General features: G+C 36.0%; 1 protein-coding gene across 1 annotated transcript in view; it reads left to right on the forward strand.

Moving 5' to 3' along the window:
• Positions 1-14,522, forward strand: part of LOC124169580 — a 325,588-nt gene extending 311,066 nt beyond the window's left edge. Inside the window, exons 32-34 of the mRNA XM_046548222.1 lie at positions 1,949-2,337; positions 12,008-12,062; positions 13,793-14,522. Of these exons, the coding sequence (XP_046404178.1) occupies positions 1,949-2,337; positions 12,008-12,062; positions 13,793-13,915 (567 nt within the window). The 3' untranslated portion in view covers positions 13,916-14,522. The remainder of the gene's footprint in view (positions 1-1,948; positions 2,338-12,007; positions 12,063-13,792) is intronic.
• Positions 14,523-18,177: the final 3,655 nt, after the last annotated feature.

Raw genomic sequence — 18,177 nt, forward strand, 5'->3', positions numbered from 1 at the left:
TATATGTGCAAATCTTTTGAATGAATTACTTTTTTAATTATTGAATTATTTTCGGATCGCACCCTGTCGCTATAATTTTTCTGTAAAGCTGAGCATAGAACTGTAGGAAATAACAGTTCTGCTGCCACCTTACATCTTGATCTGCACGTTGTTATAACTTATTTTCTGAGTATTTTGTTCCCCAGGGTATTCTAAATAATGCCATGAGAATGCCTCATGTAACTTCTATCAGTGTTTGCACAGATTTCAATCATTTAAAATGGGATACAGAGGAAATAATTGGATCAAAGGACCCAAGGTGCTAAAAACAATTATTTTAATTAGTCGAAAAAGGTTTAATAAAAATAAAAGGATCTTGTCCATAGTTTTGGCTTTCAAAAGAGAAATATCACCTTGATACATTTGAAATATAAATGTTGGTTAAGTGCAGCCCTGGTTTCATCATTTTCTTGATTCAATGCCATAAAAGCATGTTCAATGATACTACACTTGAGCCAATTTAGAGTCTACAGAAATATTGGGAAAAATATCAGCATCTCTGGAAAAAATGAAGTACTTGACTGAATTTAAAAGTAGAGGAAAATACCCCTAGTTAAACCACAGGACAAAGTTGGATTAGCAAGTTGTCTAGTAGACACTTGTTGTGAGCATGTTATGCAATCAATCAGAACTATTGTTTATAATGCAGAATGAACTTATTTTGGTGGTGATGGTTTGTTTTGAGAAAGCTAGGCAATAACTAAAATCCTCAATGAAAAATATCTTCAAGGAAATTTATTCATTAATGCAGGCAAATTTGAATTACTTTTTTGTCTCAACTCATGCATAACTATTCATTCACCCCAGTGATGCAGAGCTGTGTAGACTCTGGGGTTACTTCATTGGATGCAGGCTATTCTCAAGTAATTCATACTGAAAGTGGTAATATTTCTTGCTGTTACCCAGTTTACACAATTGTTTAAAATTGTGATTTGATGGTATGGATGGAAGATAATAATGATCATTATTAAGATCTTGTTTGCATAGGACTGTAGAACTACATATGTATATTCAATTTCATTAGAGAAATGTATACTTTAATTCTTCAATGTCTAGTTCGATGTTACTAGACCACTGGCTTTATAGAGAAATGGGCTTCAGCAAAATAAGCTTAGGTCACAATTTGACACTTCTTTGATTGATATGACAGATGTCTTCGTTAATGTATTTCTTCCCAAACTAAACTTAAATGAATATATCATTTTCATGATTAATTTAATTTTTAAGGGTCAGATGTTAAATCAGTCATATTTATTCCATGAGTAATTAGAATGTGTCTTTTCTTTGCATCAACATTTTAAGGCTTACCTTCCAAAGGCAATTTCTGACTTCCACTCACTTATTACTAAGTGTCATACCTCTTTCAGTCTTTGTATTTTATTTTGCCTAATTAATGAGATTCAACCCCTGTTTTAGAAGTCAGTCTATGCTCTCAGGTGAAGTAGGTCACCGATTCAATGACATTTTCACCAGACAATGATGATTTTTCCATAAGATGTGGAATCTAGAAATGCTAAAGGATAATGATTTGCTCATGCAAGGAGGATTTGCTCATTCATGTTTTGGAAACATTCATGTTTTTTCAAGACGACGATAGAGATTGTAGCATCCAGAGCCTAGAGGCGTCAATAAATTTATGTGATGAATATGGAGATCTATTCATTTAAACATCTCCACATCTGTATTCATATACTGTGGCAACACTGTTGAATATGCTTTTATGGAAACTTTTTATACAAGCTGACAGTTCCTAAATGTTATCTTTAAAAATATGGGCAGTCACAAAAAAATAATAGAAATTATGATTAAAATAACCATGGCCTATGACCTACCAATGGTTAGATTGTTATGTGCGAGCCTTTTTCATTTCCCATACTGCCAACGTCCGCCACCACCTGTCGACTGCCAGGGAACAGCATCAGGGTCGACTCAGATCCAGAGGCCAGAGAGGAGGCGGAGAAGGAGGGGTGGGGGGTCGGGTTTGGGGGGTCTCTCGGCAATTCCTTCAACAAGGGGGGTAACTTCAGTCCCTTCATCTGGGGTGACTGCGGCACAGAAGGAATCGGCACGATGTGAAGGGGATGTCGTCTTCCGTCCGACTACTACGAGAAGGATGGTTCGGGGGGCAGTTGATGATGAGGAGGCTGGGGGCGCAAGCATAGGGATTGGGGGGAGGTTTGGTCGATTGGAGGGCGTGGATGGGGGGTCGATCAGGAAGATCCGTCTGGGAAGGAGAAGGGGATGGCCCAGAAACCGACAAGCCCAGTCTCAATCACTTCGAGGGAAGACACAGAAGCTGTTAGTATGACTAATTTTTGTTTTGTACCCTTAAGATAGGGATGTGACACTTAATACCTATTAAAAAAGTAAACTTAAAAAGCGTGTCAGGTTTAATTTTATTGAAACATCTGATATTCGTGTTATAACTAAACATGATGGTAATTCTCTGTGCTGTTTAATTTCTGTATTCCCCGGCCCATAAGACATACAGGCATATGAGTTGCATTGTGATTTTTTAGGTTAGATTTTATGAAAAATGGGAGAACGGAGATTTCCATGTTATTTCACCTTTGGCAGTACAGACATCTGCTAGGCTAAAGTCAATATAAAATTTACATACAATTACATTCATACATGAAGATTGAAATTACCAGGTTCTTGGGAATTCTCAAGATAATCATTTAAATATGATATGTACGTCATTAAAAACAGAGTCCAGAGGGTCAATAAATATTAATAGAGGCATGGAAAAAAACAGGCATTCCAGTTATCCTCTAGGAGATTACCTGCATTCAAGTACTTTGTTACTAGTCAATACTGCATCAGTTGCTGTGGCAATGACTACAGTTTAGCTGGCAATACTGCCAGCATCTTCAGGATGTTTGTTTACAATTTTCACCCTCATTATATAGGTAGTCGCATGTTCGTACTGCTGCTCTCTCAATGGTCCACTTGAGTAATCTCCTCCAATATAGATGATATCCATCATCTGCTATGAAAAATACTTGAATTAGGCAGAAAAGGATGAAACTTACTTTCAAAGCCATACTTATTTCAAAGTAAACAAAACTAACCATGGGCGTACCCAGCGAGGGGCAGGTGGGGGCAGCTGCCCCCTCACTCCCTCCCTAGAAGCAAAAATCGCAAGTCTTTAAGCAAAATCAGTACTGAATTTAAACGAAAGTATTCAACAAATTTTCTTTAAACCCACAAAAAATGATTTATATTAGTATAATATATGTAACTAAAATAAAACTATTTTTTCATGGAAATAATCTCATAAATCCCATGGCTTGCCCCCCCTAGTTATGATCCTGAGTGTGCCCTTGAAACTAACAGATATTGGGAAATAAATCAGTACATAAATGATTCTACAAACAATAATTACTAATCGTTAAAAACCCAAATACTAATCATCAATACTGCTTGCATTGGTGGAGGATGAAATATTTTACTTGGCCCGTAAGGCACTAGTTGACTTTAGGGAACATTTATGAGTAAAAACAAGTGCATCATATGGGTTGGGAACTATGGTAGGTACTAAAAAATTATTAAATTGAACATTTGGCTATAATATATTGGGTATAACTGACTGTGAATGCCATTGCTATGTGCCTGAGGCTACCCCATGAATGCTATTTTGATGCCAAAATTCAGCTGCCCCATCACAGGTACATAGCCAAGGAGAAGGGATATGAGGGCTTCGGAGCCCCTTTGACATCTCCAGGTTTTCTTAAAGATATACAACCTAATGAATACATTAAAACATAATTTTTTTATCAAAACTTCCTCATTAATTTATGAATTAATATTTTCACTATTGTGCAGAAGTTTCTCAATAGTGTGGCCAATGCACCAATGACTTTTGTTCTCCTTCAGCGGTCAGAGGGTAAGGCTAATTTGTGGTAGACTTAGTTCTCACAAAACATATTTCTGGCTGCATTCATGCCTTGCAATGCCTAATTTATTGGCAAACCCATGATAGCCAAGTTTTCCATTGTAGACGAACCAAGCAAGTAGCCAGGGCAATGTTTTCCCTGTGTGGTGACTACCCGTGACGCATCTGATGAGTAGAGCACTAGCCCAGGCATCCGAAGTGGTGAAACCAGATCCCCTGGAATAACTGAAATATAAAAACACAATTACTTTGCTTCATCATAAAAGAAAATAAAATATTGAAAAATCATGAATTTACTAAAGATTTCTTTGAAAAATTAAGTTTTCTCGGTTATGAAAAGTGTAAAAAATTAGTTTAAAATCCTCTACTTGGTGCCCTGTTTTTCGAAAATTTTCCCTCGAGCCCCCCAGGTTTTGGACAGTTACCCCCTCCGAACAAAATTTCTGGCTAAGCTACTGTCAATCCATTTTTCAATATGGTAACATTTCATAATGTGTGCCAATTACTAACGATGAATTTAACTTTCAGCATTATGCAAATGAAATAAATAGATGACATGAAATATATGGTTTTCTAATGCAGGAGAATTGAAAAAAAAATATTAGTATAGTTTACCTGCATACATTCCAAGCACCCCCTTCAAACCCTCCAAGCAAATTTCTAACTATGTGCCTGAGGCTACGCCATGAAGCAATGAGATGTGTGTTTTGTTTGTATTATAGGGCCCATGTTGGCGATTTGTGGGATTATCAATATTGATTATTCATTGGTTGTCATCTTACCTTCATCAGTCAGGTATACCAATACATGCCATTATTATCTGACAACTGGGCTGCGTGTCAGCAATCCGAGCTATTATCTAGAAAACAAAATGACAACAGAGACAATGTAAGCATGTTCATACTGTAAATAGTAGACGATGCCATCCATACTGAAACCATGCTCAGCGATTTTTAATTTTTGAAGTAATTAAACGGTATTTGAAGTTACCATCATGTTTTTTTATAATATGGATGTATAAATGATTGTATTTAAAAAAATAATTTAATACACTTGTTCACTATGAACAATTGCCACCTTACAATGTAAATATATGGGTAGACAAAGTTGAGCAAACCTTGAACAAATTCTAGGCATAATTTTTCTTTTGTGGTCAAACAAGAATATTAGTAACATTCATCACAAATTCTATTTTATGCTTCAGGCCTGCCAAAGAGTGCTTCATGTTATGGCTTATTGATTGTAGATTTTGTTTTACTTTTATTTGCCAGAGAAGGAAGGTATCACATGTAATATCAATATGAATATTTAGTGGACGAAAGAGTTCCAAATAGCTAACGTATAGCTTTCATAGGTGACAATTAGAAATAGTGATTCTTGCCTATGCATCAGGAAGTATATGTATTCCACTTTTTAGAAGGTAACTAACTGTTAACTGTAAATTTTGCATTCCATATCCATAGTGAGTAAAATAAATGTGAGGATTTCTTCATCTACCAAAATTAAATCAAATGTCTCCCCTTTAAAGTTTGGTCGATTACAAATATTATCTGTCCTATGTTGTTTTCTCATATTTGACAAAGTAGATTGATTATGTACTTCCCACCTAAAGAGATACAAAAATCAGCTAACTGTATATTTGAGTAAGTCGATATCATTTTATTTTTACTTCTTCTCTCAAACATCAAATGTAGGATTGAATTTTTAATGCTTCTTTTCAGTTATTCTGCTACAATGCTTTGTATTAATATTTTTAAAATTCATTAAATGTGTTCATGCATTACTGTAGCATATCAGTAAACTATACCGATTGATTAAGTAGAATTTTTGTCAGTATTACTTTTGCTCACCTACCCTATTTCTCTATTGGTCACAAATTACTGCTTCTATTGGTTCATACCAAAGTAAATTTTCATTATTGTGACTTTGGGCCTTTTTTATTTTAACATATTTCTTCTCTTGGACAAGGTGCCTTACATCTGGATGTTTCAGATTCCTTGTCAATCTGTTCAAGGTTGTATTATAATATTCAAAAAAAGCTTACAGTAATTTTAACAAAATATGTATGTATATTTCATGAACTTGATACTGCCTTTTCCTGCTTGTATACAATATTTGATCTACTTGTAATTTTTGCTCCTACAGGTATTTTTTACTATCTTACATTTTAGCAGTTTTCCTTTGTATTTTGTGTGTTTCAGATTTTGATTAGTTATACATATCTATTTTGATTGCTAATGGTTAGATTTTTAAAAACTATTTTTATTCCTATATCTGTTTGAAGGAAAATTTCTTCTGTTTGAAATTTTAAATTTTCATAAGTGTGTGTGCAATGTAAGTGCATGCACCATTTTTTGATCTATTTTTGCATTTGGGCCTACAAGTGGCTGTTGTGTTACGTGGAGGAATGAATCACAACCTGTGAATATAATGGGTAATTAATGGTGGTATCAGAGTGTTATCTCATTTCAATTATCATCAGAAAATACTTTTTTTATTCAGAGAAAAATGTGATGGGATCCTAAAATTTTACTCCAGTTGGAATTGGATGTCAAAAATAATTTTTTGAAAAAGAAAACTTTGTTTCCTTTGAATGCTCGTGTGCTGTGGAAAATGTTAAAATACTAGCAGTCATTGATTTTGCACATTGGAAAACATTACAAGAAATAGCAGATCCAATTCCTCCTTACATTTTTCCAAAATTTATCCAAAATTTTAATTGTTATTAATTTAATAGCTTTTGTATCTTTAAATGTCATAAAATGTTCAATTTCATCTTTTTTTGAGAATAACAACTAAATTTTAGGCTCCATTTTACATTATAAAATGAGTACAGTTGAGGACCTCAAATCTGGCATCCAGAAACCTGGAAAACCAGAAATCTGGAACGTACAGTGAGTCCTCGTTCTACGTCACCCCGTTTAACGTCATTTCGCGATAACGTCACGAAAATTTTGAGACCGTCATTGGTTTATCGCACCTTCGCTTCGCCATAACGTCAAGGCTTTCAAATTTCGCACGAGAAAAAACGCGAAGCGGCGGACATAGCAGGCTGTTCGTTTTGTGGGCGGTAATACAGTCAGTCTAAACGAAGTGGAAAACGGTGCGTTTATTGTTAATTGCGATTACGGTTTTAGCTAATTTTCTGCTAAATGAATTCTTAGGTAGGTGCGCAAAGTTTTACTTGACATAATGGTTTTCAGGAACCTAAAAAGTCATTTCAAGGAATTTTTCCGTGTTGAACTCGGAGTTTTTGTTGCCACTTTTTTCGCCGTGTTCACTATAATTTTGGTTCTTGTAACTGCGACGATGTTTCAGCGTTGATGATGCCCAGGCAACGCTCGCTCGGGCGACCACCATAACGAAGCCGAAGAGCAAATGCGGGGAGATACAAAAATGGAGAAGGATTTACGTCACTTCTGCTATTGTCGTCAATGAAGACAGGAACTCGTATATATGCCATAGCTTGGCATTCCCATCGTAAAAAATGCCCCCAGATATGATACGCTTAAATTTTTTCGCGTATTAATTGTGAGGTCTAGGAGCCGACATTCACTTTTTACATTGTTTCTTATGGGATATTATGTTTCGATTAACGTCATTTCGTTTATCGTCACATTTTTCAGGAACGGAAAGTGACGTTAAATGAGGACTCACTGTATGAATATTCTTCTGCGTAGTGTTTCGACTTGCCACCTCTGGGTACCACTCTCCGAGCCTTGTCCTGGGACGAATAGGAATTCAGCACACGCTATGAACATATGTTAACAATTAATAATGAAAAACACTTTGTTACCTCCACAGAATTTTGTGGAAGTAACAAAGTGTTTTCATTATTAATATGGAGCCCTTCCACCCCGTAAAAGCTTCAAGTTTCGATTTAATTTCGAGTGCGAGTTTGGCACGTAAAATGAAGCTTTATCTCAGACTATCAGTGAAGTTCAAAGCAGCAGAACTTAATATCTACTTAAAAAGCCATTGCCTCAAGCTGGGAGTAACTCTGAAGTATGTCAACCTTTATACTAAGTCCACGTCTGGGGCATCTAGAGTCGCCGTCAAGAAAGCAGGGAAGACCTGGGTGCAGAGAGAGCTGAATGATTGGTATGGCTGAAGGGATTCCTTATATGCTAACAATCTAGGCAGGGACACGTAGGGATCTCAAATATGGAACACAAGAGTCTGAACGCATTTATAAATTAATTAATTAACAAAATGTAGAAGCATTTGCACAGATTTTCTGTCTGACTAAGGAAGTTATCAATAGAAATTGCAAAGTCTGCTAGCCAACGCTATCAATGAAAGCTGTTGAGCATGAGGAAAAAGATTAGTGTTTATTGCTCGTTATCATTCAGTATGCTCTGGAAGCTACCGTCATGATTTGACATGTATTGCATTAAAATTCTCAGAAAGAAGTGTACCACTTTTTCCGCTGAAAGACCAGGAATCTAGAAACCCTTTGGTCTCAAGCTTTCCGGATTTGAGGTCCTCAACTGTATCTTTTTAAATTTTACACGGAAGAACACCCCTCTCTCCTGTGGGGTATTCCATACTACCCAGACTAAAATTGTATTTTTTGTTCTGTTTATTTGTAATTCAATTATTTCTGTGATTTTTTATATTCATCCAATGTTTGTACCTCAGATTTCTGTTAGTGATGGTACTTTCCAAGCGTTTTTAATTAATACAAATTACAAGGCATGCAGAAATTCTTTGATTTTGCTTAAAGTGATTTTTTCTCATGTTCTAATTAATAATCAGTTTTCTATAATGTATTAATTTAATGATGATTTGTATTATCAATTATAATAATTATTTAAGACAAAAAAAGCAAAAGAAAGTATTTATCAATGAATCAAGATGAAAAGCAGTAACTAACAATAATTTAACTGTAACTGGACACCTGTGAATAGAAAAATAGAGTCGCCACCTGCTTTTCATGAGTTAGTGACGTCAGCATTTTGATTTATTTAGTTGATCAGGGAGAATCTTTCCATTAGGGATTGCTAACAAGAATGTTAATTGCAAAAATTACACAAGTATCATGCATAAGTCCGAGGAATCACTGAGAAACGATGACACTCTTGGTATAAATTAATGATATCACCGACTCATCAGGAAAAGGGTAAAAAAAAGACATGATAATTTCATTGGTTGAGAAAACCACAATTTTTCTTGAACATACTCTTTGTTTGGATAGATTCTAGTGTTATAGTGCTAAACATATTTATTTTAAGCGATACCGATTTTTACCGATGCCAATATTTATTTTTACCTATTGTGAGGCATCTAGCCAGGAGGTGGGAGGCATTGAAGGCTTCATCGCCCACTAGAATTTTTTTACCTTGTGGCGTCTACCTGCAATACATCTGTTGAGGAAACGACTAGTCCTGGGCTATTTATTCTCAACCACTCCATTTCTCAATATGTGTAGATACATTTCAGTTGTTTAATTTCTACCAATAACTATCAATTAATTTAACTTTCGGCAAACAAAATTTATAGCTGATCTAATGAAATGTATGGTTTCCTGATGTGTGCAAAAGTTTTTATTATTTTAAATTTTAATTCATTGCCTAACGTCCCAAAGCAGCATTTTATTGGCCTTTACATACATTTTTTTAATTAGCAAACAGTTAACCCTTTCTAGACGGCGGAGTTTTCGTATAAGCATGACTACTGTACTGAGCCCCAAGAGACTTCTTTCTCGTGGTATGGATCATTTTTGGAGGACATTCGTTAAGAATGGTCTGGCAGAACTTTTTTCGACCCCTCCCCGCTGGGACTCCGCATTATCTCGTACTCCGAGAGTAGTTGTGCTCCCTCCTTTCCGGGTTTATGACCATACCTGCGGCATTGGTTCGCGGTCAACTTATGTATTGCTTATATGTATTTAGCATATGGATAATTGTTGCTTGCACGTGAATTGCAGACTTTGAATCGAATTCCTATTTTTTTTCTAAACATTGTCAAATTTTAAGCAAAGTTCTAAGGTCAATATTTACGCATTTACTGCAGCAACAATTTCCATGTTGATGTTCATACATAACTCGAGATATAAGGTAATATTTACCGTAGAATTTTGTTTGAAAATTGTTAATTCTGTTCAAAAGACAGAGAATTCAATTCTTAGTTTATTATTCTTGAGAAATGAACAAATATTTATTTGGAAAAATGACTGAATAAACAAATGTATGACTGCTGTCCCTTACTGCTTAGAGGGGTTATAAAAGAAGAGGGGTCTGGGTACTTGCTCCCGGATTCCGAGGGTAAATCCTAAACCCCGCAGTATTGGGTCCCGAGACAAAGACGACGTAAACCCGTGACCGTCCTAAAAGGGGGAGAGCTAGAAAACATATATACATATATGGCTTTCATTCTCCTGGCCAGGAAAATCTCACACATAAATACACGGCCGTTGTCTCCCGGGTCAGGAAACGTTTACACGTATATATACGTGTGTAGTAGGGAAAAGGTTAAATGTACAGGAGTATCCATACCCTGGATTGAAGCAACCTAAACTCCAACTAAAACCTATAACCTACACACATAATCAACCCAGATCCTGAAACCATCACTAGTCAATCCTATTTCTAAAGCAGGGGTCTAGTGAATGTTTTAAAACCAAAATGACATTGCAAAGTGGGCTGACCTTTAGTGCAACAATACCTCTCCTGGCTCTGGTCAGGGAGAGATAGATAATCAAATTTTGGGGGGTCATGACTTGGGTTCAGGGAGTATGGAATTCCCCTTTTAAGTGGAAATTGCTATGCTTTACGATAAATACAACTCAAACTACTCTCAAGTTTGTGACTTGTAGCCATGCATTTGCGTATACACTACCTTTACTCTTTGACGAGAATACAAAAATTATTAAACTAATATAAATAAAATATATTTGATAAAATTTAGGGGAGGTTATGACCCCTGTGACCCCCCCTAAATCCACCTCTAGCTCTGGTATAGCCATTGTTTAATTTTGACATGAATTTGAAGTATTTCCACGGAAGCCAGCTTCATAAACTATATACCGTATATGTCTGAATTTAGTCCACCCTTTTCTTCCAAAAATGCCCGTGATAAAAGTAAAGGGGGGGACTATATTCAAACTCATTTTTTTAATTTTTTCCCAAAACTCAAGCCTCAAAATTAGGGGGGGGACTATATTCAGAGGGGGACTATACTCGGAGGAATACGGTACTTCTATGATTTCTTTCTTAACTCTTAGACTTCAGGAATGTTTTCAAACGTTTTGTACGCTGAGTGGGGGAAAAACGTTAGACCATTGCTCGACTACCTGCGGCAGTTTCCCAAAATTTTTATTGCTACCCAGATGGAGCCTAAGTGCACTTTTCCTCATTGTAGAGATCGCTAATGCGGCTCAACTCTCTCCAGCCATCCTTCACGGCATGGGATTGCCTCCCGGCATTTCCTATCCTACTGCCCATTTTGTATTTTTTTCCTTCCCGCTCCATGCTGTTAATTTACCTATGATAAGTGCCCAAATTATTATTATTATTATTGTTAAAATATTTAGTTACTAGTCGACCATGTAGTCAGGTGGTAACATAAATTTAGGAAGTACATCAAGACACAATAATATACATAACCCAAAATACAAAACAAAATACTAAGTACCAAAAAATTTTAAAAAGCCATCAAAATACCATTTTTCATACAATACATGCCCCATAGCACCAAATTTTTCACCAAAAATTTTACACAATACATGTCCACATAGCACCAAATCAGCAAAGAAAAACAATACATGTCTACATTTACATTCCCCTCAAAATCCATTTTTACACAATAATATACTAAGACCAAAGTAAAAAAGACAAGAAACACCAAATTTAAAAAAATATACGATTATAAAGCCCTCAAATGTAGGCCCATCCGTTGGTAAGAAAGAAATAAGGGTTGCCCCGGATTATAAGATTTCACTCCTCGTGAGACAATCTACCAGGCCAAAAAGCAAAATATTTCTTGGATCTCTCCCGCACAGGCTGGTCGCTAAAATCATCTACTCCTACAGCTAAGGGGTTAATGCTTTCTTTCTGCCCTTTATTGCAGGCTGGGTTTCCTTAGCGGTCGCAGAACTGATGACAGTGGCGTGTCGGAGGAAGGGGTGAGTGGAGGGGGGGGTGGCAAGCTGTTTCGGCTCTTCCAAGGGAAGGAAGAAAACGAAATCATTCATTCCTCTCCCTCAAGCCAGGTAATGGGTTATGTACCTAAAATGTTAAACCTGAGGGGCATGCATGCATGGTTGGCAGCAGCATGTATGTATCAGTGATGTAGTCAGCGATTGTACTTGGGCACTGGGTACTTCTGTGATTGGCATGCCTTGGTTTGGCTTTCTTCAATTTTATCTTTCCCTTGTTAATCATTGGTTTTTAAGTACAGTGAAACCTGCATGAAGGCAAATGAGATGGTTTCTGGTGTGACCGTGATGAATGCGTAATTTATGTTGAACCAACCAAAAAAAAAAGCTTTGTGAACAGCTGTGCAGGAAGAGGGAGGGCAGCTGCCCCCTAGAAGCCAGAGTAAATTTAAATCAAAATGAAATTTTTGAACAGATTTTCTTTAAATAGAAGGAAAGTGATCTAGTATAAAAATGTAGTTAAAATAAAGATATTTTTCCGAGGAAATTGCTTAAAAATAAAAAGGATTTTCAAATGTTTTGAAGTGTCTTGTACCAGATGATGGCTCAGTGAGCCGAAACGCGTTGTACGCATAAAAACATTCTTGTCGAAAAGTGCTACGATCTTTTAATAATATAAATATGTCTAACTTCCACCAACTGAAGCCTGAATCTGTTGAACTTATTCCAAAATTGTTCGTCACTGTGTATTTGCTCATTCCCATGCAACATCCTCTGTATTTAGAATGTAGAAGCTGGCTTCAAAGGATCAAATTCAATTTAAGTGCATTAATTGATTCCAAGTTTTCTGCACTTCTTTCTCAGGGTGTAAGTATGGTGTAAATTTTTTTAAGATATGCTGTTTCATAAAGCATGCCTGTATTATAGAATAGTTAAAAAATCCCAGTTGTATAGATAAAAGTTTGTACGTGATAAACCAATGAATGTTAAGGATGCCTTTTGAATGGTAAAAATGAATTTTCCTGAAAGCATGTTATGGTACCTCTCCAAAAAATCTTTTCTGTCCTGTAATGATTCAGGCAGCACAAGTCATAAAAGGTACAATTCCCAACTTCAGTTTTTACTTTCGAGTTCTTCATCTAAAGTGCAGATGACTCGTTCTTAAATACTGAATTTCTGCGTTTAGTCATGTGAAAACCTGTTCTGAAAGTTTTTTGATTGTATTGATTTATTGAAAGCAATGATTTCTTTGAGAAAATATACAGAAATAGGTATCTCACTGGTGTTATTTATTACCTGATACATGATTGGATTTCAGTGCTGTCAATAATTTCATTATTTACATGAACAAAAGCAACTTTAATTCTCCTTTGGCCAATGGCTCATATTTTTTATTATAAAAGGGGAAAAATTGTTTACTTAAAGGTAGCATTTGATGCATTAGGTAGTGTTTTTACTCTGCAGCTGGTGGTAACATAGGAAAATTCCATGCACATTAATTTTCAAACTGCAACCTGATAAATATACGTAATGCTTTGATGGCTATTTGTTTTATTAAGAAAAAAACTCGGATTGAAGCATAGAAAAAACAACAAAAATCATGTAAATTACAATATTTTTTGTGCTGTAATATGTAATCAAAAGAATGGGAAGTTAAGGTTCTTATTAGGAAAAAACATTCCCAGCCTAACATTTCGATTATAAAAGATAATGGTATAAAAAGATTGCTTGTTTACTTGTGTTTACCATCTTCTCAGGATCGCCGCTTTTGGAAACAGTTGAAGAGAAGGCGAAATGGGGCTATGGCCAGCAGTACGCCCTCCCCTCCTTCAAGCACTGCTGCAGTGAATCCAACATCGTCCACTCCGATGTACATTTGAAAAAGAAGTTAATAATGACACCTTGCTCAAATGGTTTCACCATGTCATGAAACTGAAATAAATCTGAATGATGATTGTGTAAAAAAAACATGAAATTTGTTAGTGGTGACACGTATAACGTTGTTGTCAAAAGCCAGAGAGACAAGAATTTGAGTGATTTTTTCATTAACCTCTATCCTTGAGTAAGATGAGGTGTCTTAGGTAGCTAGTTAAGTCTGTCCACTTCTACTTCCAGCTGTTCATTAAAATTAAGTAAGGAGTATGTTCCTGCTGGTTCTCCAATAATGTGAAGTGACAAATACATGAGTGAGGCCTGTTTCTTTGGGAGAATCAAGATGAAAGATTTGTTAAAATCAATTAATTTGTTGCAAATTTACTGTGGAAAATATTGTAAAATTGGTGCCAAAACCTTTCTCTATGTATATATGTGTACTGTAAAATTCTATCTTACTTTGTGTAAATACTCTTTGCCGCCTCATCCTAAGTAATGGAGCAATTTGGAGAAAGAAAAATATACAATCTTGTATTATTATTTATGTACATATTGAATAGTTAAAAATAAAATTATACATAAAACTTGCAAAAATATCAATCTTCTTTAAAGTAAGTGAATATTCCTTGAATATGATAAGTAGACGTTTCCGATTCATTTATTTAATTGTAATTGAACAAAAAAACCTGCTATAAAATATCAAGCTTTAATATTTTATAAAATTTCTTCAAAAATTAAAGAGCAAGATTTTTAGATTCACAGTTAGTGCCATGATTTCATAAAAATAGTAATAAAATAACTTAAAAATTAAAAATATGAGTATCATTTTTAAATAAATAAAAATATAGACCTTTCCTGCAGGGACTGCAATCATAAGGGTGGGCCGAAAAATGCATTTTTTTCTGTGTCAACTTTGCCCTTAGGGAGAAAGTTGTCTACTATATCAGTGTCTTGTATCTGAATTATTTCCAAATTACATGATTCTTAACACTGTGGGCCAAGTCTTAAAGTTAAAATTTTGTGGGCATTCAGGATGATTCTGATTTGTCAACGACTTAAGGAACAGATTTCTCTTGAGAATCATGATGAGAACCTCGATAAATCACCATAGGAGCATTTTCATTTGGCAGCTGATGCGGTTTGGTCATCCCGTCTAGTTCCTGAGTGATTTTAATTATGCCTAAGAACTAAGAAAAGCCTTCTTAAGAAGGAAATGAGGTTCCCTGAACTGTAATGCTCCTTGCATTTTATTCTCGCTATGGAGATAGAAGGCTCATATGTCTCATTTTTTTTCCCCTGGAACGTCATTATTGCGCCAAAATGTGTATTTTCGAAGATGGCTATTAGCGTCGTATGTTAGTTCAGGAGGTATGCTCGTAAATGGTATCATTAGAATTTGTTTACGTTTTTTCTCGCACTCTAATTTCCGTGGTTGTTGACTGCCGACTGCACGCCTGACTTATTGTCCCTCCCTTCAACGGTTGGCTATTCATAATGCACGCCCTCCTATTATCCTTTTTTCGCTGAGAAGCCAGCCAACAAATGGTAAGCAGAGCATTGGGAAGGGGGGTGAGTAGTAATCCGCCGACAGAAAGAATTCCAGTTAAGTTGGGCAACTTATAAGGACACCTCCGCGTATGTTATGCTCGCCGTGGAGATAGAAGCCTCAAATGTCTCAATTTTTTGCCCCTGGGACGTCAGTTTTGCTCTAAAATGTGTATTTTCGAATCCGGCTATTAGTGTCGTATGTTGGTTCAGGAGGTATTCTCTTGGATGGTATTATTAGAATTTGTTTACGTTTTTCCTCGCCTTCTGCAGCTTCCGCGGTTGTTGACTGCCGATTGCACGGCTGGCATATCGTCCCTCCCCTCAACGGTTGGCTATTCATAATGCACCCCCTCCTATTATCCTTTTTTCGCTGAGAAGCCAGCCAACAAATGGTAAGCAGAGCATTGGGAAGGGGGGTGAGTAGTAATCCGCCGACAGAAAGAGCTCCAGTTAAGTTGGTTGGACATTTTAGAGCAAAACTGACCTCCCAGGGGCAAAACAATTTAGACATTTGAGGCTTGTATCTCCACGGCGAGCATAATATATGCGGAGGTATCCCTATAAGTTGCCCAACTTAACTGGAGCTCTTTCTGTTGGCTGATGATACTCACCCTCCTTCCCAATGATCTATTAACAGTTTGCTGGCGTGGTTCTCAGCGAAAAGGACAACCGTAGGGTGAATACCTTATTATTTATATTAATATTATGAATACCTAGCCGTTTAGTGGACGGACGATAAGCTGTTCAATGGATATTGGGCAGTCAACCATCCCGAAGGTATTAAAAATAGTATAATTGATTGAATAATTTACGGAAAATTAAAATATATTCAATATATTAAAAAAATATAAAATTCACTTTCACTCAGCGTAAGAAGCGAATAAGACTAGCCTAAAGTTGTGTGTTGATAATGATGGAGCAATATTTGGAGACTACTTGAATTTTTTAACGATATCTACTATAATATTTCGTGAATGAACGAATTCTCTTGTCTTAAAGTACACTCCCTGAAAATTTACTTTTTTACCGACACGACCCCGCATAGTTGAACTTCCTCTTCATATTTATGCCATAAATACAAGCATGACCACAGTTTAATCTGTAAAGATGCTGAAGAAGAATTTAGTGCTTTCCTGGCAAACGGATTGCGATAAAAATTCTCGGGATCGCCACCGGGTCTCGAATTCTTCACCCTGTAAAGATACTATTACTTAAAGGTGTTTGAAACATTACTCCTTGTTTCCTTTTGTTCTACCATGAGTATTAATTAGTTCCACCCAGTAACCCCAAAAATCAGCCTATTTTTAAATAGAGTTTTATAGTTGGTTAGGAAAGATACCGCGACATTGATGATAAAAAGGCATAAGAAACGAAGAAAATGGTTAAGGTATGCCATAAATGGTACAATTGCAAAGACATTAAAGTTAGATTTGGGTAAATACCATTAGAGGCCCGAACATCAGGCTCTCATGTTATGACTGCTTTAAACTAAATGATAAAACACTATCCCACAGATGATAGGACCAATCTCACCCTTCCTCCGATGTTTACATGCAATGTTAAAGGTAGGTACCGTTCATGACAGTGCAACTTTGATAAATTTGGCTGCTCGAACTTTGATAAAGAAAAAATTGCGTTTAAATGTTATACTGAAGGACAATGATTTCCGCTGAAAATCAATCACATTAGCAAAACTTTCCCTTAAGATAAGCGACATTAAATATCGACTTTAAGAAACTATGCATTACATTTAATTAATCTTTATGTATCAATATGCATTGATATCAATTATTTATTATGGTTTCTCGTCAATATCCAACAAAAATGTTCAACTGGACTCTAATCTTTCCCGACTCAAAAGTCATCTTGCCTGGGCTCATATCTCATCTGCTAATAATGCATCACCCTTGCTAATTGCCTCGGATTTTATTTCGTTCTTTAAAAGACCTAATGTCATAATAAAAGCAGGAATAAACTGTTGGGGTGAGTGCCTGGGGCAAGATCACGTTTTTGCACGAAGTATCGCCTTAGCAAATTTATTTGGAGCGCACATTGTTTTGGCATCATTAAAATTCCATTCGCGGGCGTTTCTTCACGAAAAGTGCAATACAAAGCGTCCTCAAGAAACCACCTAAGGTCTACATGGATGCTTAGTATTTTAAAAATTTAAATCCGCCGGTGAAAATTATTTTATTTCTCGAAAACTTATCACCGTATGCTCAGTTCCGGAAACATGTGGCTTCCTCAGACCAGTAGCGGATACTGAAATAAATCATGGGGGGCGCAAAAGATATCTTGAACTACCTTCACTTAATGGTAATAATAGATAATCAAGTCACATGCAAAGTTTAAGAAAGTTTTATTTAAATTGATCAAACACGCATATAATAAGATGCCATCTTATGAGATAAAAAAGTTATAATAGGGTAGTTTCCTTCATCATAAAAAAAGGCATTTATTGATATTCGTTACCCACCATTAGTTCTTTCATAATATACAAATTATTTAGTTTAAGAAATCTCAGTGTAGACGAATGTTAATGGTCAATTTTTACCTCATTTGAAAAAGGACAGATTGGCGGCCATGCGATTCCACTCCACGTGACGTCATAGGGACCTAGATGCTATACGAGTGGTCAGGAGTTTTACATGGAATGAGATTACCAATCCATGCATGATATAAAGAGCTCAGGGAAACACTTCTTAATAATCACCTATTAAAA

This window comes from Ischnura elegans, chromosome 12, assembly GCF_921293095.1.
Source record: "Ischnura elegans chromosome 12, ioIscEleg1.1, whole genome shotgun sequence".
Classification (NCBI taxonomy): domain Eukaryota; kingdom Metazoa; phylum Arthropoda; class Insecta; order Odonata; family Coenagrionidae; genus Ischnura; species Ischnura elegans.